This window comes from Rhinopithecus roxellana, chromosome 2 (assembly GCF_007565055.1).
Source record: "Rhinopithecus roxellana isolate Shanxi Qingling chromosome 2, ASM756505v1, whole genome shotgun sequence".
NCBI lineage: Eukaryota > Metazoa > Chordata > Mammalia > Primates > Cercopithecidae > Rhinopithecus > Rhinopithecus roxellana.
In genome coordinates, this window is record NC_044550.1 from 127,532,178 (window position 1) to 127,556,148 (window position 23,971).

At 41.3% G+C, this 23,971-nt stretch overlaps 1 protein-coding gene and 1 pseudogene across 1 annotated transcript in view; one reads left to right on the forward strand and one right to left on the reverse strand.

The window, feature by feature from the left end:
* The window catches only part of CWH43 (cell wall biogenesis 43 C-terminal homolog), a 118,830-nt gene that overhangs the window by 74,395 nt on the left and 20,464 nt on the right, over window positions 1–23,971 (reverse strand). Inside the window, exons 8-9 of the mRNA XM_030917603.1 lie at window positions 21,183–21,308; window positions 12,789–12,868 (exon numbers count right to left, since the gene is read on the reverse strand). Of these exons, the coding sequence (XP_030773463.1) occupies window positions 12,789–12,868; window positions 21,183–21,308 (206 nt within the window). The remainder of the gene's footprint in view (window positions 1–12,788; window positions 12,869–21,182; window positions 21,309–23,971) is intronic.
* On the forward strand, window positions 12,923–13,857 carry LOC104660732 (annotated as a pseudogene).

Sequence of the window (23,971 nt, forward strand, 5' to 3'; positions counted from 1 at the left end):
ATGTTGAACCAGCCTTGCATCCCAGGGATGAAGCCCACTTGATCATGGTGGATAAGCTTTTTGATGTGCTGCTGAATCCGGTTTGCCAGTATTTTATTGAGGATTTTTGCATCGATGTTCATCAGGGATATTGGTCTAAAATTCTCTTTTTTTGTTGTGTCTCTACCAGGCTTTGGTATCAGGATGATGTTGGCCTCATAAAATGAGTTAGGGAGGATTCCCTCTTTTTCTATTGATTGGAATAGTTTCAGAAGGAATGGTACCAGCTCCTCCTTGTACCTCTGGTAGAATTCAGCTGTGAATCCATCTGGTCCTGGACTTTTTTTGGTGGGTAGGCTATTAATTGTTGCCTCAATTTCAGAGCCTGCTGTTGGTCTATTCAGGGATTCAACTTCTTCCTGGTTTAGTTTGGGAGAGTGTAAGTGTCCAGGAAATTATCCATTTCTTCTAGATTTTCTAGTTGATTTGCGTAGAGGTGTTTATAGTATTCTCTGATGGTAGTTTGTATTTCTATGGGGTCGGTGGTGATATCCCCTTTATCATTTTTTATTGCGTCTATTTGATTCCTCTCTCTTTTCTTCTTTATTAGTCTTGCTAGCAGTCTGTCAATTTTGTTGATCTTTTCAAAAAACCAACTCCTGGATTCTTTGATTTTTTGGAGGGTTTTTTATGTCTCTATCTCCTTCAGTTCTGCTCTGATCTGAGTTATTTCTTGCCTTCTGCTAGCTTTTGAATGTGTTTGCTCTTGCCTCTCTAGTTCTTTTAATTGTGATATTAGAGTGTCAATTTTAGATCTTTCCTGCTTTCTCTTGTGGGCATTTAATGCTATAAATTTCCCTCTACACACTGCTTTAAATGTGTCCCAGAGATTCTGGTATGTTGTATCTTTGTTCTCATTGGTTTCAAAGAACATCTTTATTTCTGCCTTCATTTCATTATGTACCCAGTAGTCATTCAGGAGCAGGTTGTTCAGTTTCCATGTAGTTGAGCGGTTTTGATTGAGTTTCTTAGTCCTGAGTTCTAGTTTGATTGCACTGTGGTCTGAGAGACAGTTTGTTATAATTTCTGTTCTTGTACATTTGCTGAGGAGTGCTTTACTTCCAATTATGTGATCAATTTTGGAATAAGTGCGATGTGGTGCTGAGAAGAATGTATATTCTGTTGATTTGGGGTGGAGAGTTCTATAGATGTCTATTAGGTCCGCTTGGTGCAGAGATGAGTTCAATTCCTGGATATCCTTGTTAACTTTCTGTCTCGTTGATCTGTCTAATGTTGACAGTGGAGTGTTGAAGTCTCCCATTATTATTGTATGGGAGTCTAAGTCTCTTTGTAAGTCTCCAAGGACTTGCTTTATGAATCTGGGTGCTCCTGTATTGGGTGCATATATATTTAGGATAGTTAGCTCTTCCTGTTGAATTGATCCCTTTACCATTATGTAATGGCCTTGTCTCTTTTGATCTTTGATGGTTTAAAGTCTGTTTTATCAGAGACTAGGATTGCAACCCCTGCTTTTTTTTGTTCTCCATTTGCTTGGTAGATCTTCCTCCATCCCTTTATTTTGAGCCTATGTATGTCTCTGCATGTGAGATGAGTCTCCTGAATACAGCAGACTGATGGGTCTTGACTCTTTACCCAGTTTGCCAGTCTGTGTCTTTTCATTGTAGATTTAGTCCATTAACATTTAAGGTTAATATTGTTATGTGTGTGAACGGGCGCGGTGGCTCAAGCCTGTAATCCCAGCACTTTGGGAGGCCGAGACGGGCGGATCACGAGGTCAGGAGATCGAGACCATCCTGGCTAACACGGTGAAACCCCGTCTCTACTAAAAAATACAAAAAACTAACCGGGCGAGGTGGCGGGCGCCTGTAGTCCCAGCTACTTGGGAGGCTGAGGCAGGAGAATGGCGTGAACCCAGGAGGCGGAGCTTGCAGTGAGCTGAGATCCGGCCACTGCACTCCAGCCGGGGCGACAGAGCGAGACTCCATCTCAAAAAAAAAAAAAAATATTGTTATGTGTGAACTTGATCCTGCCATTATGATATTAACTGGTTATTTTGCTCGTTAGTTGATGCAGTTTCTTCCTAGCCTCGATGGTCTTTACATTTTGGCATGTTTTTGCAATGGCTGGTACCGGTTGTTCCTTTCCATGTTTAGGGCTTCCTTCAGGGTCTCTTGTAAGGCAGGCCTGGTGATGATAAAATCTCTAAGCATTTGCTTATCTGTAAAGGATTTTATTTCTCCTTCACTTATGAAACTTAGTTTGGCTGGATATGAAATTCTGGGTTGAAAATTCTTTTCTTTAAGAACGTTGAATATTGGCCCCCACTCTCTTCAGGCTTGTAGAGTTTCTACCGAGAGATCTGCTGTTACTCCGATGGGCTTCCCTTTGTGGGTAACCCGACCTTTCTCTCTGGCTGCCCTTAAGAATTTTTCCTTCATTTCAACTTTGGTGAATCTGGCAATTATGTGTCTTGGAGTTGCTCTTCTCGAGGAGTATCTTTGTGGCGTTCTCTGTATTTCCTGAATTTGAATGTTGTCCTGCCATACTGGGTTGGGGAAGTTCTCCTGGATGATATCCTGAAGAGTGTTTTCCAACTTGGTTCCATTTTCCCCCTCACTTTCAGCCACCCCAATCAGACGTAGATTTGGTCTTTTTACATAATCCCATACTTCTTGTAGGCTTTGTTCTTTCTTTTTCTTCTTTTTTCTTTTGGTTTCTCTTCTCACTTCATTTCATTCATTTGATCCTCATTCGCTGATACTCTTTCTTCCAGTAATCGAGTCGGTTACTGAAGCTTGTGCATTTGTCACGTATTTCTCGTGTCATGGTTTTCATCTCTGTCATTTCGTTTATGATCTTCTCTGCATTAATTAGTCTAGCTGTCAATTCTTCCACTCTTTTTTCAAGATTTTTAGTTTCTTTGCACTGGGTACGTAATTCCTCCTTCAGCTCTGAGAAGTTTGATGGACTGAAGCCTTCTTCTCTCATCTCGTCAAAGTCATTCTCTGACCAGCTTCGATCCGTTGCTGGCGATGGGCTGCGCTCCTTTGCAGGGGGAGATGCGCTCTTATTTTTTGAATTTCCAGCTTTTCTGCCCTGCTTCTTCCCCAACTTTGTGGTTTTATCTGTCTCTGGTCTTTGATGATGGTGACGTACTGATGGGGTTTTGGTATAGGTGTCCTTCCTGTTTGATAGTTTTCCTTCTGACAGTCAGGACCTTCAGCTATAGGTCTGTTGGAGATTGCTTGCGGTTCACTCCAGACCCTGTTTGCCTGGCTATCAGCAGCAGAGGTTGCAGAAGATAGAATATTGCTGAACAGCGAGTGTACCTGTCTGATTCTTACTTTGGAAGCTTCCTCTCAGGGGTGTACTCCACCCTGTGAGGTGTGGGGTGTCAGACTGCCCCTAGTGGGGGATGTCTCCCAGTTAGGCTACTCAGGGGTCAGGGACCCACTTGAGCAGGCAGTCTGTCCGTTCTCAGATCTCAACCTCCATGTTGGGAGATCCACTGCTCTCTTCAAAGCTGTCAGACAGAGTCGTTCGCATCTGCTCAGGCCTCTGTTGCTTCCCCTGTTGTTTTTTTAGCTGAGCCCTGCCCCCAGAGGTGGCGTCTATAGAGACAGGCAGGTTTCCTTGAGCTGCTGTGAGCTCCACCCAGTTCGAGCTTCCCAGTGGCTTTATTTAACTACTTAAGCCTCAGCAATGGCGGGCGCCCCTCCCCCAGCCTGGCTGCTGCCTCGCAGTTAGATCGCCGCACAAGAGCAAAGACTTGGAATCAACCCAAATGTCCATCTGTGACAGACTGGATTAAGAAAATGTGGCACATATACACCATGGAATACTATGCAGCCATAAAAAAGGATGAGTTTGCGTCCTTTGTAGGGACATGGATGCAGCTGGAAACCATCATTCTTAGCAAACTATCACAAGAACAGAAAACCAAACACCGCATGTTCTCACTCATAGGTGGGAACTGAACAATGAGATCACTTGGACTCGGGAAGGGGAACATCACACACTGGGGCCTATCATGGGGAGGGGTGAGGAGGGAGGGATTGCACTGGGGAGTTATACATGATATAAATGATGAATTGATGGGTGCTAACGAGTTGATGGGTGCAGCACACCAACATGGCATAAGTATGCATATGTAACAAACCTGCACTTAATGCACATGTACCCTAGAACTTAAAGTATAATTAAAAAAAAAAAAAAAAAAACAATGAGGGAGGCTCCATGGGCGTGGGATCCTCCCGGCCAGGTGAGGGATATATTCTTCTCTTGTGCCCGTTTGCTTAGAGCACAGTATTGGGGTGGGAGTTACCCAATTTTCCAGGTGTTGTGTGTCTCAGTTCCCCTGGCTAGGAAAAGGGATTCCCTTCCCCCTTGCGCTTCCCAGGTGAGGCGATGCCTCGCCCTGCTTCAGTTCTCGCTGGTCAGGCTGCAGCAACTGACCAGCACCGATTGTCCAGCACTCCCTAGTGAGATGACCCCAGTACCTCAGTTGAAGATGCAGAAATCACCGGTCTTCTTGTCGCTCGCGCTGGGAGTTGGAGACTGGAGCTCTTCCTATTCGGCCCTCAGCTTGCAAATTTCATCTCAAATGTCACCTCTCCTCAGACAGCTTTCTCTAATCCCCCATACCCAGTTACCCTTCATTCTACAATCCTATTTCCTTCAGGGCAGCTTGATCTAAAATGAGATCAGAGGGGGGCGGAGCAAGATGGCCGAATAGGAACAACTCCAGTCTCCAACTCCCAGCGTGAGCGACACAGAAGACCGGTGATTTCTGCATTTTCAACTGAGGTACTGGGGTCATCTCACTAGGGAGTGCCGGACAATCGGTGCTGGTCAGCTGCTGCAGCCTGACCAGCGAGAGCTGAAGCAAGGCGAGGCATCGCCTCACCTGGAAGCGCAAGGGGGAAGGGGATCCGTTTTCCTAGCCAGGGGAACTGAGACACACAACACCTGGAAAATCGGGTAACTCCCACCCCAATACTGCGCTGTAAGCATACAGGCATTCCAGGAGAATATATCCCACACCTGGCCGGGAGGGTCCCACGCCCACGAAGCCTCCCTCACTGCTAACACAGCAGTCTGCCGCGATCTATCCGCAAGGCAGCAGCGAGGCTGGGGGAGGGGCGCCCGCCATTGCTGAGGCTTAAGTAGGTAAACAAAGCCACTGGGAAGCTCGAACTGGGTGGAGCTCACAGCAGCTCAAGGAAGCCTGCCTGTCTCTGTAGTCTCCACCTCTGGGGAGAGCGCACAGCTGAAGACCAACAGGGGAAGTAGCGGGAGCCGGTGCAGACGCGAACGACTCTGTCTGACAGCTTTGGGGAGAGCCGCGGATCTCCCAACGCGGAGGTTGAGATCTGAGAACGGACAGACTGCCTGCTCAGGTGTGTCCCTGACCCCTGAGTAGCCTAGCTGGGAGAAATCCCCCACTAGGGGCAGTCTGACACCCCACACCTCACAGGGTGGAGTACACCCCTGAGAGGACACTTCCAAAGGAAGAATCAGACAGGTACACTCGCTGTTCAGCAATATTCTATCTTCGGCAACCTCTGCTGCTGATACCCAGGCAAACAGGGTCTGGAGTGGACCTCAAGCAATCTCCAACAGACCAACAGAGAGTCCTTCTGACTGTCAGAAGGAAAACTATCAAACAGGAAGGACACCTATACCAAAACCCCATCAGTTCGTCACCACCATCAAAGACCAGAGACAGATAAAACCACAAAGATGGGGAAGAAGCAGGGCAGAAAAGCTGGAAATTCAAAAAATAAGAGCGCATCTCCCCCTGCAAAGGAGCGCAGCCCATCACCAGCAACGGATCAAAGCTGGTCAGAGAATGACTTGGACGAGAGGAGAGAAGAAGGCTTCAGTCCATCAAACTTATCAGAGCTAAAGGAGGAATTACGTACCCAGCGCAAAGAAACTAAAAATCTTGAAAAAAGAGTGGAAGAATTGACAGCTAGACTCATTAATGCAGAGAAGATCATAAACGAAATGACAGAGATGAAAACCATGACACGAGAAATACGTGACAAATGCACAAGCTTCAGTAACCGACTCGATCAACTGGAAGAAAGAGTATCAGCGATTGAAGATCAAATGAATGAAATGAAGCGAGAAGAGAAACCAAAAGAAAAAGGAAGAAAAAGAAATGAGCAAAGCCTGCAAGAAGTATGGGATTACGTAAAAAGACCAAATCTACGTCTGATTGGGGTGCCTGAAAGTGAGGGGGAAAATGGAACCAAGTTGGAAAACACTCTTCAGGATATCATCCAGGAGAACTTCCCCAACCTAGTAGGGCAGGCCAACATTCAAATTCAGGAAATACAGAGAACGCCACAAAGATACTCCTCCAGAAGAGCAACTCCAAGACACATAATTGCCAGATTCACCAAAGTTGAAATGAAGGAAAAAATCTTAAGGGCAGCCAGAGAGAAAGGTCGGGTCACCCACAAAGGGAAGCCCATCAGACTAACAGCAGATCTCTCGGCAGAAACTCTACAAGCCAGAAGAGAGTGGGGGCCAATATTCAACGTTCTTCAAGAAAAGAATTTTAAACCCAGAATTTCATATCCAGCCAAACTAAGTTTCATAAGTGAAGGAGAAATAAAATCCTTTACAGATAAGCAAATGCTTAGAGATTTTGTCACCACCAGGCCTGCCTTACAAGAGACCCTGAAGGAAGCCCTAAACATGGAAAGGAACAACCGGTACCAGCCATCGCAAAAACTTGGCAAAATGTAAAGACCATCGAGGCTAGGAAGAAACTGCATCAACTAACGAGCAAAATAACCAGTTAATATCATAATGGCAGGATCAAGTTCACACATAACAATATTAACCTTAAATGTTAATGGACTAAATGCTCCAATTAAAAGACACAGACTGGCAAACTGGATAAAGAGTCAAGACCCATCAGTCTGCTGTATTCAGGAGACCCATCTCACATGCAGAGACATACATAGGCTCAAAATAAAGGGATGGAGGAAGATCTACCAAGCAAATGGAGAACAAAAAAAAGCAGGGGTTGCAATCCTAGTCTCTGATAAAACAGACTTTAAACCATCAAAGATCAAAAGAGACAAAGAAGGCCATTACATAATGGTAAAGGGATCAATTCAACAGGAAGAGCTAACTCTCCTAAATATATATGCACCCAATACAGGAGCACCCAGATTCATAAAGCAAGTCCTTAGAGACTTACAAAGAGACTTAGACTCCCATACAATAATAATGGGGGACTTCAACACTCCAGCTGTCAACATTAGACAAATCAACGAGACAGAAAGTTAACAAGGATATCCAGGAATTGAACTCATCTCTGCACCAAGCGGACCTAATAGACATCTATAGAACTCTCCACCCCAAATCAACAGAATATACATTCTTCTCAGCACCACATCGCACTTATTCCAAAATTGACCACATAATTGGAAGTAAAGTACTCCTCAGCAAATGTAAAAGAACAGAAATTATAACAAACTGTCTCTCAGACCACAGTGCAATCAAACTAGAACTCAGGACTAAGAAACTCAATCAAAACCGCTCAACTACATGGAAACTGAACAACCTGCTCCTGAATGACTACTGGGTACATAATGAAATGAAAGCAGAAATAAAGATGTTCTTTGAAACCAATGAGAACAAAGATACAACATACCAGAATCTCTGGGACACATTTAAAGCAGTGTGTAGAGGGAAATTTATAGCACTAAATGCCCACAAGAGAAAGCAGGAAAGATCTAAAATTGACACTCTAACATCACAATTAAAAGAACTAGAGAGGCAAGAGCAATCACATTCAAATGCTAGCAGAAGGCAAGAAATAACTCAGATCAGAGCAGAACTGAAGGAGATAGAGACACAAAAAACCCTCCAAAAAATCAATGAATCCAGGAGTTGGTTTTTTGAAAAGATCAACAAAATTGACAGACTGCTAGCAAGGCTAATAAAGAAAAAAAGAGAGAGGAATCAAATAGATGCAATAAAAAATGATAAAGGGGATATCACCACTGACCCCACAGAAATACAAACTACCATCAGAGAATACTATAAACGCCTCTACGCAAATCAACTAGAAAATCTAGAAGAAATGGATAATTTCCTGGACACTTACACTCTCCCAAGGCTAAACCAGGAAGAAGTTGAATCCCTGAATAGACCAATAGCAGGCTCTGAAATTGAGGCAACAATTAATAGCCTACCCACCAAAAAAAGTCCAGGACCAGATGGATTCACAGCTGAATTCTACCAGAGGTACAAGGAGGAGCTGGTACCATTCCTTCTGAAACTATTCCAATCAATAGAAAAAGAGGGAATCCTCCCTAACTCATTTTATGAGGCCAACATCATCCTGATACCAAAGCCTGGCAGAGACACAACAAAAAAGGAGAATTTTAGACCAATATCCCTGATGAACATTGATGCAAAAATCCTCAATAAAATACTGGCAAACCGGATTCAGCAGCACTTCAAAAAGCTTATCCACCATGATCAAGTGGGCTTCATCCCTGGGATGCAAGGCTGGTTCAACATTCGCAAATCAATAAACGTAATCCAGCATATAAACAGAACCAAAGACAAGAACCACATGATTGTCTCAATAGATGCAGAAAAGGCTTTTGACAAAATTCAACAGCCCTTCATGCTAAAAACGCTCAATAAATTCGGTATTGATGGAACGTACCTCAAAATAATAAGAGCTATTTATGACAAACCCACAGCTAATATCATACTGAATGGGCAAAAACGGGAAAAATTCCCTTTGAAAACTGGCACAAGACAGGGATGCCCTCTCTCACCACTCCTATTCAACATAGTGTTGGAAGTTCTGGCTAGGGCAATCAGGCAAGAGAAAGAAATCAAGGGTATCCAGTTAGGAAAAGAAGAAGTCAAATTGTCCCTGTTTGCAGATGACATGATTGTATATTTAGAAAACCCCATCGTCTCAGCCCAAAATCTCCTTAAGCTGATAAGCAACTTCAGCAAAGTCTCAGGATACAAAATTAATGTGCAAAAATCACAAGCATTCTTATACACCAGCAACAGACAAGCAGAGAGCCAAATCAGGAATGAACTTCCATTCACAATTGCTTCAAAGAGAATAAAATACCTAGGAATCCAGCTTACAAGGGATGTAAAGGACCTCTTCAAGGAGAACTACAAACCACTGCTCAGTGAAATCAAAGAGGACACAAACAAATGGAAGAACATACCATGCTCATGGATAGGAAGAATCAATATCGTGAAAATGGCCATACTGCCCAAGGTTATTTATAGATTCAATGCCATCCCCATCAAGCTACCAATGACTTTCTTCACAGAATTGGAAAAAACTGCTTTAAAGTTCATATGGAACCAAAAAAGAGCCCGCATTGCCAAGACAATCCTAAGTCAAAAGGACAAAGCTGGAGGCGTCACGCTACCTGACTTCAAACTATACTACAAGGCTACAGTAACCAAAACAGCATGGTACTGGTACCAAAACAGAGATATAGACCAATGGAACAGAACAGAGTCCTCAGAAATAATACCGCACATCTACAGCCATCTGATCTTTGACAAACCTGAGAGAAACAAGAAATGGGGAAAGGATTCCCTATTTAATAAATGGTGCTGGGAAAATTGGCTAGCCATAAGTAGAAAGCTGAAACTGGATCCTTTCCTTACCCCTTATACGAAGATTAATTCAAGATGGATTAGAGACTTAAATGTTAGACCTAATACCATAAAAACCCTAGAAGAAAATCTAGGTAGTACCATTCAGGACATAGGCATGGGCAAGGACTTCATGTCTAAAACACCAAAAGCAACGGCAGCAAAAGCCAAAATTGACAAATGGGATCTAATTAAACTAAAGAGCTTTTGCACAGCAAAAGAAACTACCATCAGAGTGAACAGGCAACCTACAGAATGGGAGAAAATTTTTGCAACCTACTCATCTGACAAAGGGCTAATATCCAGAATCTACAAAGAACTCAAACAAATATACGAGAAAAAAACAAACAACCCCATCAAAAAGTGGGGAAAGGATATGAACAGACATTTCTCAAAAGAAGATATTCATACAGCCAACAGACACATGAAAAAATGCTCATCATCACTGGCCATCAGAGAAATGCAAATCAAAACCACAATGAGATACCATCTCACACCAGTTAGAATGGCAATCATTAAGAAGTCAGGAAACAACAGGTGTTGGAGAGGATGTGGAGAAATAGGAACACTTTTACACTGTTGGTGGGATTGTAAACTAGTTCAACCATTATGGAAAACAGTATGGCAATTCCTCAAGGATCTAGAACTAGATGTACCATATGACCCAGCCATCCCACTACTGGGTATATACCCAAAGGATTATAAATTAGTCTACTACAAAGACACATGTACACGTATGTTTATTGCGGCACTATTCACAATAGCAAAGACTTGGAATCAACCCAAATGTCCATCTGTGACAGACTGGATTAAGAAAATGTGGCACATATACACCATGGAATACTATGCAGCCATAAAAAAGGATGAGTTTGCGTCCTTTGTAGGGACATGGATGCAGCTGGAAACCATCATTCTTAGCAAACTATCACAAGAAGAGAAAACCAAACACCGCATGTTCTCACTCATAGGTGGGAACTGAACAATGAGATCACTTGGACTCGGGAAGGGGAACATCACACACTGGGGTCTATCATGGGGAGGGGGGAGGGGGGAGGAGGGAGGGATTGCATTGGGGAGTTATACATGATATAAATGATGAATTGATGGGTGCTGACGAGTTGATGGGTGCAGCACACCAACATGGCATAAGTATACATATGTAACAAACCTGCACGTTATGCACATGTACCCTAGAACTTAAAGTATAATAAAAAAAAAATAAATAAATAAAATAAAATAAAATGAGATCATTTCTTTATTTGTTCTCAGAATACTATCATTCTCCCCTACTAGAATGCAAACTCTGGCAGGGCAAGTTCTTGTCCAACTTGTTTATATCTGTATCCCTGGCACCAGGTAATAAAGAAACATTCAGTAATCATTAGCCAAATGAATGAATGAGAAAATGAGCAAAAGAACAGGTGTTAAATCCAATTCAAATAACTCCTTCCAAAAGAATTCCTGGATGACATTAGGTATCCTTTTCTGATGGACATTATGTTGCAATAATAATGATCAACAACTAAAGGAACATGTAATGATCGTCTACTATTATCTACTTATTAAGAAATAGTTACTTAATTCTGAATACCTACCAAGTACTCTGTAAGTTACTGGACATACAAAGATCAAGAAGAGAAACATGGTCTATGTTCTCAGTGTAGCTTTTTAATCAAAATGAATGTTCCTGATAGTACAGACTGCTAAAATTCAAAGTCAACCCTCAACAATTTCTATTTTAACCAAAACTGTACCTCTGACTGCATTATGAAATACACTAGAATTTTTATCAGATCAGATAGAAAGCACAACATTCAATTGCTTATTCTCATTTCTGCCAACTGTTCTAAAAGAGAAAAGGATATTAAAACATTTAAAACTGCAGACAGCAAGAGAGGAAAGAAAGAGACAAGAAAAGTTTTACTACCTGTCAAGGCATAAGCTACCCATAGTGTGCAAAATCAAGAATTATCTGTAAGAGTTTTCCTAAAGAATCTCACATTGCTATCTTCAGCAATATCTACCAAGAAGTACAGAAAGTCCAATACAAAATAATTTCTTATCTCATAGTGACATGGTTTGGATCTGTGTCCCTACCAAATCTCAAGTTGAATTGTAATCTCTGGGGCCTGGAGGTGACCAGACCATGGGGGTGGAATTCTCATGAATGGTTTAGCACCATACCCTCAGTACTGTTCTCCAATAAATAAATAAATGATAAAACACCCCTCTTTGGTGTTGTTGTAATAGTGAATGAGTGAGTTCTCATCAGATCTGGTTGTTTTAAAGTGTGTAGCACCTGCCAGGTGTGGTGGCTTACACCTGTAATCCCAGCACTTTGGGAGGTGGGCAGATCACAAGGTCAGGAAATCAAGACCATCCTGGCCAACATGGTGAAACCCATCCCTACTAAAATACAAAAAAAAAAAAAAAAAATTTAGCCAGGTGTCGTGGCACACTGCCTGTAGTCCCAGCTACTTGGGAGGCTGAAGCAAGGGAATCGCTTGAACCTGGGAGGCAGAGGTTGCAGTGAGCCAAGATCGCACCACTGCACTCCAGCCTGGCAGCAGAGTGAGACTCCATCAAAAACAAACAAACAAACAAACAAAGTGTGTAGCACCTACCCCCTCTCTCTCTTGTTCCTGCTCCACCATGTAAGATAATTAGCTCCCTGTATGCCTTTCATCATGATTGCAAGTTTCCTGAGGCCTCCCCAGAAGCTGAGCAGATGCCTCCATGCTTCCTGTACAGTCTGTAGAACCATGGGATAATTAAAATTCTTCTTTATAAATTACCCAGTCTTAAGTATTTCTTTATGGCAGTGCAAGAACAAACTAATACACATAGTTTAGATATGTTAAATCATGAATGGCAGAAATAACTCCATAAAACAAAATCATCAGTTTGTCCCTAGTATATGGGCCTATCCTATTCCAAGAACCCAACTTCATAAAATAATCCCACTATCTTATCAGTCTGGCACATAAGGGTTTAGAAGATAGGGTCCAGGGCTCTGAAGTCTTCAGATTCAGGTTCAATCAGAATGGTAACGTGTACAAATATATGCACACATATATACCATATAAAATTCTATTTCAAGGTTTTTAATTACTTACCACTTTGTCCAACTTTCTCTCATAGGCTTTATGCCGTAGTCCTAACCCCAACAATCCCACACCAACAAGCAGCCACAAAACTAAACAGAAAAAAGAAATAATTATTTATTTTTAAATAAATAAAATAAAATAAATTTGCTGACACTGACCTTCAGTGCCTCATCTCCAGTGCTGCGGTGCCCTCCAAGAAGTTCTTCATGATGGGGCAACTGGAAAATGAATGGGCGGAAGAAGAGTCTTGGGCAGCTCACTGGCACTGAATGTGACCAAGGTGCCAGTTGACGCTGAAGTGGTTTGCTCTCCCCCCACTGCCTATATCAACTTCACCCAGCAGAAGCTAGATCCCAAGATTGCTGTGCCTGTGCAGAACTGCTAGAAAGTGACTACTGGGGAGATCAGCCCTGGCATAATCAAAGACTGCAGAGCCAGATGGGTGGTCCTGGGGCACTCAGAGAGAAGGTATGTCTTTGGGGAGTCAGATGAACTGATTGGGCAGAAAGTGGCCCATGCTCTGGCAGAGTTACTTGGAGTAATCACCTGCATTGGGAAGAAGCTAGATGCAAGGGAAGCTGGCATCACCAAGAAGGTTGTTTTCGAGCAGACAAAGGTCATCGCAGATAAGGTGAGGGACTGGAGCAAGGTCGTCCTGGCTTATGAGCCTGTGTGGGACATTGGTACTGGCAAAACTGCAACACCCCAAAAGGCCCAGGAAGTACAAAAGAAGCTCCAAGGATGTCTTAAATCCAACATCTCTGATGTGGCTCGGAGCACTTGTATCACTTATGGAGGCTCTGTGACCAGGGTAACCTGCAAGGAGGTGGCCAGCCAGCCTGACATGGATGGCTTCCTCCTGGGGGGTGCTTCCCTCAAGCCTGAATTCGTGGATATCAATGCCAAACACCGAGCCCCACCCATCTTCCATACCCTTCCTGCCAAACCAGGGACTAAGCAGCCCAGAAGCCCAGTCACTGTCCCTCCCCTGCACAAGCTTCTGATGGTGTCATCTGCCCTCTTTTGTGGCCTCATCCAAACTATACCTTCCTTTACTGTTTATATCTTCACCCTGTAATGGTTTGGACCAGGCCAATCCCTTCTCCACTTACTATAATGGTTGGAACTAAATGTCACCAAGGTGGCTTCTCTTGGCTGAGAGGTGGAAGGGGTGGAATTTGCTCCTGGGTCCCCTAGGCCCTAGTGACGGCAGGAGATAAAACATCCTCTCCCTTCTTACACTGTGAGGCCAAGATCCTTCCCTCAGAAGCCAGGAATGCTGCCCTATTCCATGGTGCCCACTCCTGTGTGGGCTCTGTATGTGAACCACTCACATGGGAGGGAATAAACACATGGCACTAGGAAAAAAAAAAAAACTAAATCTGTTTTAAAATAACAAGGTTTATAAAATCATTGAATTTATTGGCCAATGATTTTGTGCAAAGGGGAAATGTGTAGTTCTTGGGTTAATTTTCATGTGTGACATGTATACATCAACCACCCTTTAAACTCAGGTTTCAAGAATTTTCCCTAAAAATGTTCCAAGGACTATGAGCTTAAAGTAAAAATAAGTCATAAAACATACAAGAAAACAAGTTTCCATGAGCAGGAAACAAAGGAAAAATACTCTGCAGAATCAAGCCCACAAAGACAGATGTTGGAACTTTCTGAATCAGAATATAAAACAAGTACGCTTATTATATTTACAAAAATAAAGGAGGGTATTCAAAAGTATGACTAGGGAACATGAGACTAAAATAAGCAATCAAAAAATTTTTTCAAGAAATCAAATAGAGTTCTAGAAATAAAAAGATAATTATAATAATTGAAATTAGAAATTCAAAGACAATTGAATTAGACAAGCTGAATAGAGAATTAGTTCAAGGCCCAGCCCAAAACATAGAGACAAAAAATATGAAAGAGGGGGGGCGCGCCCAAGATGGCCAAATAGTAACAGCTCCAGCCTCCAGCTCCCAGCATGAGCAACACAGAAGACGGGTGATTTCTGCATTTTCAACTGAGGTACCAGTTTCATCTCACTGGGGCATGTTGGACAGTTGGCGCTGGTCCGCAGGTGCAGCCCGACCAGTGAGAGCTGAAGCAGGGTGAGGCATCGCCTCACCTGGGAAGTGCAAGGGGGAAGGGAATTCCTTTTCCTAGCCAAAGGAAATTGAGACTCACAACACCTGGAAAATGGGGTAACTCCCACCCTAATACTGCGTTTTACCAAGGGTCTTAGCAAATGGCATACCAGGAGATTACATCCCACACCTGGCCCAGAGGGTCCCACACCCATACAGCCTCCCTCATTGCTAGCACAGCAGTCTGAGATCTAACTTTAAGGTGGCAGTGAGACTAGGGGAGGGGCGCCCACTATTGCTGAGGCTTAAATAGGTAAACAAAGCTGCCAGGAAGTTCCAATTGGGTGGAGCACACCACAGCTCAAGGAGGCCGGCCTGCCTCTGTAGACTCCTCCTCTGGGGACAGGGCATAGCTAAACAAAAAGCAGCAGAAACCTCGGCAGAGGTAAATGCCCCTGTCTGACAGCTTTGAAGAAAGCAGTGGATCTCCCAGCATGGAGGTTGAGATCTGAGAACAGACAGACTGCCTGCTCAAGGGGGTCCCTGACCCCTGAGTAGCCTAACTAGGAGACATCCCCCACTAGGTGCAGACTGACACCTCACACCTCACACGGTGGGGTACACCCCTGAGACGAAGCTTTCCGAGCAAAAATCAGACAGCAACACTCACTGTTCAGCAATTATATTCTATCTTCTACAGCCTCCGCTGCTGATACCCAGGCAAACAGGGTCTGGAGTGGACCTCAAGCAAACTCCAACAGACCTACAGCTGAGGGTCCTGACTGTTAGAAGGAAAACGAACAAACAGAAAGGACACCCACACCAAAACCCCATCAGTACGTCACCAGCATCAAAGACCACAAAGATGGGGAAAAAGCAGTGCAGAAAAGCTGGAAATTCAAAAAATCAAAGCGCATCTCCCCCTCCAAAGGAACACAGCTCATCACCAGCAATGGAACAAAACTGGATGGAGAATGACTTTGACGAGTTGAGAGAAGAAGGCTTCACTCAATCAAACTTCTCAGAGCTAAAGGAAGAACTACATAACCAGTGCAAAGAAACTAAAAACCTTGAAAAAGGAATGGATGAATGGATAACTAGAATAATCAATGCAGAGAAGACCTTAAAAGAACTGATAGAGGTGAAAACCATAACAGGAGAACTACGTGACAAATGCACAAACTTCAGTAACTGACTCGATCAACTGGAAGAAAGAGTATCGGTGATTGAAGACCAAATGACTGAAATGAAGTGAGAGGAGAAGTTCAGAGAAAAAAGAGTAAAAAGAAATAAACAAACCTCCAAGAAATATGGGATTATGTGAAAAGACCAAATCTACATCTGATTGGTGTGCCTGAAAGTGACAGGGAAAATGGAACCAAGTTGGAAAAAACTCTGCAGGATATCATCCAGGAAATTTCCCCAACCTAGTAAGGCAGGCCAACATTCAAATTCAAGAAATACAGAGAATGCCACAGGATACTCCTTGAGAAGAGCAATTCCAAGACACATAATTGTCACATTCACCAAAATTGAAATGAAGGAAAAAATGTTAAGGGCAGCCAGAGAGAAAGGTCAGGTTACACACAAAGGGAAGCCCATCAGACTAAAAGCAGATCTCATGGCAGAAACTCTCCAAGCCAGAAGAGAGTGGGGGCTAATATTCAACATTCTTAAAGGAAAGAATATTCAACCCAGAATTTCATATCCAGCCAAACTAAGTTTCACAAGTGAAGGAGAAATAAAATGCTTTACAGACAAGCAAATGCTTAGAGAATTTGTCACCACCAGGCCTGCCCTACAAGAGATCCTGAAGGAAGTACTAAACATGGAAAGGAACAACAGGTACCAGCCATTGCAAAAACATGTCAAAATGTAAAGTCCATTAAAGCTAGGAAGAAACTGCATCAACTAGCGAGCAAAATAACCAGCTAATATCATAATGACAGGATCAAGTTCACATATAACAATATTAACCTTAAATGTAAATGGACTAAATGGTCCAATTAAAAGACACAGACTGGCAAATTAGAGAGTCAAGACCCATCTGTTTGCTATATTCAGGAGACCCATCTCACATGCAGAGACACACATAGGCTCAAAACAAAGGGATGGAGGAAGATCTCCCAAGCAATGGAAAAAAATAAGGCAGGGGTTGCAATCCTAGTCTCTGATAAAACAGACTTTCAACCATCAAAGATCAAAAGAGACAAAGAAGGCCATTACATAATGGTAAAGGGATTAATTCATCAGGAAGACCTAATTATCCTAAATATATATGCACCCAATACAGGAGCACCCAGATTCATAAAGCAAGTCCTTAGAGACTGACAAAGAGACTTAGACTCCCATACAATAATAATGGGAGACTTTAACACCCCACTGTCAACATTAGACAGATCACGAGACAGAAAGTTAACAAGGATATCCAGGAATTGAACTCAACTCTGCAACAAGTGGACCTAATAGACATCTACAGAACTCTCCACCCCCAAATCAACAGAATATACATTCTTCTCAGCACCACATCACACTTATTCCAGAACTGATCACATAGTTGGAAGAAAAACACTCCTCAGCAAATGTACAAGAACAGAAATTATAACAAACTGTCTCTCAGACCACAGTGCAATCAAACTAGAACTCAGGACTAAGAAACTCAATCAAAACCACTCAACTACATGGAAACTGAACAACCTGCTTCTGAATGACTACTGGGTACATAACGAAATGAAGGCAGAAATAAAGATGTTCTTTGAAACCAATGAGAACAAAGATACAACATACCAGAATCTCTGGGACACATTTAAAGCAGTGTGTAGAGGGAAATTTATAGCACTAAATGCCCACAAGAGAAAGCAGGAAAGATCTAAAATTGACATCCTAACACCATGCAGTAAAAAATGATAAACGGGATATCTCCACCGAGATAATGAAGGCAGAAATAAAGATGTTCTTTGAAACCAATGAGAAGAAAGACACGATGTACCAGAATCTCTAGGACACACTTAAAACAGTGTTAAGAGGGAAATTTATAGCACTACATGCCCACAAGAGAAAGCAGGAAAGATCTAAAATCAACACCCTAACATCACAATTAAAAGAACTAGAGAAGCAAGAGCAAACACATTGAAAAGCTAGCAGAAGGCAAGAAATTACTAAGATCAGAGCAGAACTGAAGGAGATAAAGACACAAAAAATCCGTCAAGAAAATCAATGAACCCAGGAGCTGGTTTTTTGAAAATACCAACAAAATTTATGGACCACTGGCAAGACTAATAAAGAAGAAAAGAGGGAAGAATCAAACAGATGCAATAAAAAATGATAAGGGGATATCACAACCGATCCCACAGAAACACAAACTACCATCAGAGAATACTATAAACACCTCCACACAAATAAACTAGAAAACTTACAGGAAATGGATAAATTCCTGGACACATACACCCTCCCAAGACTAAACCAGGAAGAAGTTGAATCTCTGAATAGACCAATAACAGGCTCTGAAATTGAGGCAATAATTAATAGCCTACCAACCAAAACAAGTCCAGGACCAGAGGGATTCACAGCCAAATTCTACCAGAGGTACAAAGAGGAGCTGGTACCATTTCTTCTAAAACTATTCCAATCAATAGAAAAAGAGGGAATCCTCCCTAACTCATTTTATGAGACCAGCATCATCCTGATACCAAAACCTGGCAGAGACACAACAGAAAAAGAGAATTTTAAACCAATACCCCAATGAACATCACTGCGAAAATCCTCAATAAAATACTTGCAAACCGAATCCAGCAGCACATCAAAAAGCTTATCCACCAAGATCAAGTTGGTTTCATCCCTGGGATGCAAGGCTGGTTCAACATACGCAAATCAATAAATGTAATCCAGCATATAAACAGAACCAAAAACAAAAACCACATGATAATCTCAATAGATGCAGAAAAGGCCTTTGACAAAATTCAACAGCGCTTCATGCTAAAACCCCTAAATAAACTAGGTAATGATGGAACGTATCTCAAAATAATAAGAGCTATTTATGACAAACCCACAGCCAATATCATACTGAATGGGCAAAAACTGGAAGCATTCCCTTTGAAAACCAGCACAAGACAAGGATGCCCTCCCTCATCACTCCTATTCAACATAGTGTTGGAAGTTCTGGCCAGGGCAATAAGGCAGGAGAAAGAATAAAGGGTATTCAATTAGGAAAAGAGGAAGCCAAATTGTCCCTGTTTGCAGATGACATAATTGTATATTTAGAAAACCCCATCGTCTCAGCCCAAAATCTCCTTAAGCTGATAAGCAACTTCAGCAAAGTATCAGGATACAAAATCAGTGTGCAAAAATCACAAGCATTCCTATACACCGATAACAGACAAACAGAGAGCCAAATCATGAGTGAACTTCAATTCAAAATTTCTACAAAGAGAATAAAAAACCTAGTAATCCAACTTAATAGAGATGGGAAGGACCTCTTCAAGGAGAACTACAAACCACTGCTCAACGAAATAAAAGAGGACACAAACAAATGGAAGAATATTCCATGCTCATGCATAGGAAGAATCAATATCATGAAAATGGCCATACTGCTCAAGATAATTTATAGATTCAATGCCATCCTCATCAAACCACCAATGACTTTCTTCACAGAATTGGACAAAACTACTTTAAAGTTCATGTAGAACCAAAAAAGAGCCCACATAGCCAAGACAATCCTAAGCCAAAAGAACAAAGCTGAAAGCATCATGCTACCAGACTTCAAACTATACTACAAGGCTACAGTAACCAAAACTGCATGGTACTGGTACCAAAACAGATATATAGACCAATGGAACAGAACAGAGTCCTCAGAAATAACACCACACATCTACAACCATCTGATCTTTGACAAACCTGACAAAAACAAGCAATGAGGAAAGGGTTCCCTATTTAATAAATGGTGCTGGGAAAACTGGCTAGCTGTATGTAGAAAGCTGAAACTGGATTTCTTCCTTACACCTTGTACAAAAATTAATTCAGGATGGATTAAAGACTTAAATGTAGGACCTAAAACCATAAAAGTCCTAGAAGAAAACCTAGGCAATAACATTCAATACATAGGCATAGACAAAGACTTCATGAATAAAACACCAAAAGCAATGTCAACAAATGCCAAACTTGACAAATGGTATCTAATTAAACTAAAGAGCTTCTGCACAGCAAAAGAAACTACCATCAGAGTGAATATGCAACCTATAGAATAGGAAAAAAATTTTGCAATCTACTCATCTGACAAAGGGCTAATATCTAGAATCTACAAAGAACTTAAACAAATTTACAAGAAAAAAAAAACCATCAAAAAGTGGGCAAAGTATATGAACAGACACTTCTCCAAAGAAGATATTTATGCAGCCAACAGACACGTGAAAAAATGCTCATCATCACTGGTCACCAGAGAAATGCAAATCAAAACCACAATGAGATACCATCTCAAACCAGTCAGAATGGCAATCATTAAAAAATCAGGAAACAACAGGTGCTGGAAAGGATGTGAAGAAATAGGAATGCTTTTACACTGTTGGTGGCAGTGTAAATAAGTTCAACCATTGTGGAAGACACTGTGGTGATTCCTCAAGGATCTAGAACTAGAAATACCATTTGACCCAGCCATCCCATTACTGGGTATATACCCAAAGGATTACAAATAATGTTACTATAAAGACACATGCACACGTATGTTTATTACAGCACTATTCACAATAGGAATGACTTGGAACCAACCCAAATGTCCATCAATGATAGACTGGATTAAGAAAATGTGGCATATATACACCATGGAATATTACACAGCCATAAAAGATGAGTTCATGTCCTTTGCAGGGGCATGAATGAAGCTGGAAACCATCATTCTCAGCAAACTATCACAAGGACAACAAACCAAACACCGCAAGTTCTCATTCATAGGTGGGAATTGAACAATGAGAACACATGGACACAGGGCAGGGAACATCACACACCGGGGCCTGCCATGGGGTAGGGACCTGGGGAAGGGATAGCATTAGGAGAAATACCTAATGTAAATGACGAGGTTGATGGGTCCAGCAAACCAACATGGCACATATATACCTATGTAACAAACCTGCCCATTGTGCACATGTGCACTAGAACTTAAAGTATATTTTTTTTTAAAAAAAAGTAGAGAAGACAGCTGTTAACAACATGGCAAAATGTTGAGAATTGCTGAAACTGGATGAAGGATATCTGAGGGACCATTATACTCTTTAATTTCATACATTTAGAATTTTATATAATTAATTTTTTAAGAATGTAAAACTATACTTACAAAGTTTCATGTATTTTTCACTCTTTCTGAAAAGCACTTTAGAACTGTTTTTTGTTTGAAGAAGCAAGTCAAGGTTTTTCTTAGGACCAAATAGCATATTCAGCCCAATAATTAACAAGATTGTCCCTGTTACAAGGGAAAGAAATAATACATTATACTCTGATCCAAAAATCCTTCCAATGTTGTATTCCAGCAGCTGAGATTTCTTTTAAAGGAACATACCCTGGAAATTCATGTACTGATTTAATTTATCTCAAAACCTAAGCAATTACTTCGGTAGTGCCTTTGATAACTGGAAAATATCAGGTAGGGTTCTAGGAATCATGTTTTAAGTGAGAGGACCCCAGTCTTTTCCTGATGCATATTTCTTTGAATTTCTTGAGTATTTCCTAGTTGTTAGGTTGCTGAAGGTGTTGCTGACTGACTGTTGATTGGGCAGGGGACAGTAAAATCTTCTGAGCTCCCATAGGGATGCAATAAGAGCCCTTCCGTGCACCAGGTTGAGGATCACAATGGAGCATATGTAGGCTCTTAATATGACAGTGATTGTTGCAATAATTCTGCCCCAGGATATGAGTTCTCCGGCCACAGAGGCCTCACAGAGGATGCATGCCGGAACTCACAGTGTGCCAACAGACCAGACAATAAAGTAGAGCTAAATTGGGATGCACAGCAAACTAGCTTACACTTAAAGTTTACTTACTTCATCTAAAACCATACACACTAAAAATGGAAACAGAGATATGCTGCCATATGGAAATTAAGAAATTAAGGCATTTAAGAAATGTCAAGTGAAAGTCAGAAGCCAAGCAAAAACAGCGGTATCCAATTTTCCAGGAAACAGCAGGAGGAACCCAGAAAATAAATTTAGAACTAAATTCTGATATAATAAAGATTATTTTCAACTCAGTTGTATTAAAAGCTACTCTAAATATTACCAATATTTCTTGGCTTTTATGGCCTTATCAAATAACATCACTCTTATTTTTCTTTAAAGTTCTTAGTTGTATGAAGCTGTAATTATGCACTGTTTCTACAATCCCATAAGTAGTGAGAAGAAACTAAAAAAAAAAAAACTCATCGTTCATAAAATTCTAAAGAAACAAACTCATGTATGGAATAGCTCTTACTTTCATTTGTTTTATTCTCATGGCAGATCCCTAAGCAAGCTTGTAAAAGAAAAAAAGCAGGGCATTGGACAAGAAAACAAAGCAGGGGAGAGTACACACACCTGAAAGAAATCAGAAGAAATACAAAGTTTGTAAAGCCAAGGTTACCACAGAAGAAAGACAGCAATGTATTTCTCTCATGAGATAAAAGCTTGAGTATTTACCAGAAATACCAAATTCTCCAAGTTAATTCAAAAATATTTCATGTAATTTTAAAATATGTCTTTCAAACCAGCCTGTCCTGACAGATGTCTAGCTCAGGGGATAGAAAAGCATATGGGAAAATGTACAGAGTAGTTGGATATCTGTCAGGGCATCAGGGGAACTGTAGTAGAACCCAGGTAGATGTAATCCCAGCACCTTGGGAGGCCAAGGCAGGAGAATTGCATAAGCCCAAGAGTTCAACAACAGCCTGGCCAACAAAGTGAGACCCCATCTCTACAAAAAATAACAATCAGCCAGGCATGGTCGTGTGAGCCTGGAGATCCAGCTACTTGGGAGGTTGAGGTGGGAGCTCAAGGATACACAACTATGATTGCACCACTGCACTCCAGCTGGAGCAACAGAAAAAGAAAAAGAAAAAAACAGAACTCAAATAGAAGCCTTCACTTCTCCTGAGTAGCACTCACACAACTGTAATTTCTTAAGTATTTGTCTCATTTTATATATGGCGTTTCCCCCATTCAACTAAAGCCCCAGGTAGGCAAGGACAGTGGGTGTTTTTAATATTTCAGCAGCTGGGAATGGTAGATAAAGTGGACCAGAAGAATGAGAGTGTGGGAAAGGGGGCAGTGATGAGAAATTGATTAATGGGTACAATGTACCCTGTTAGGGTGATAGATACTCTAAAAGCCCTTACTTAATCACTATGCAACCCATGCAAGTAACAAAATTGCACTTGTACCCCACAAATTTATACAGATAAAAAGGTGAAGAAATAATCTTCAGTATCTGGCACTGTTCCTGGAACATAAGGTAGATGATCATATTTTTTTCAAAATGTAGATAACCAGTGAAATCGTGTTAATGTTCTTAATGAATAACTGAACAAACGAACGAGTTTAACCCTTATTAACATGTTTTTTTCTCCTCATCTTTCAAACATTTTGTGGAAGAATTTGACATGTTACTTAAGCTAAAATTATGTTATCTAAATGATTCACAACATTCGATTTATGTATGCCTGTTATACACCAATAATTTTATTATTGCCAGAAGCCAATTTTTAAAATATTAAAATTGAACTAAGTTTATGAAATTATAATTTTGGTATGTGAATCAATTTTTAAAATATTAAACTGAGCTAAGTTTATGAAATTATAATTTTGGTATGCAAATTCATAACTACTAAAATGGTAAATATATTTGTGCTATGATTTGGAGGTTTATCATTTACACTAAGATATATGAATTTTTTGGTACAAATATAGTAAATAAAAATGATAGTGTCTAGGTGTGGTGGCTCACACCTGTAATCCCAGCACTTTGGGAAGCCAAGGCAGGAGGATCACTTGAGGCCGGGAGTTCAAGACCAGCCTGTGCAACATTGTAAAACCCCCATCTCTACAAAAATTTTTTAAATTAGTGGAGTGTGGTGGCCCACACCTAGTAGGCCCAACT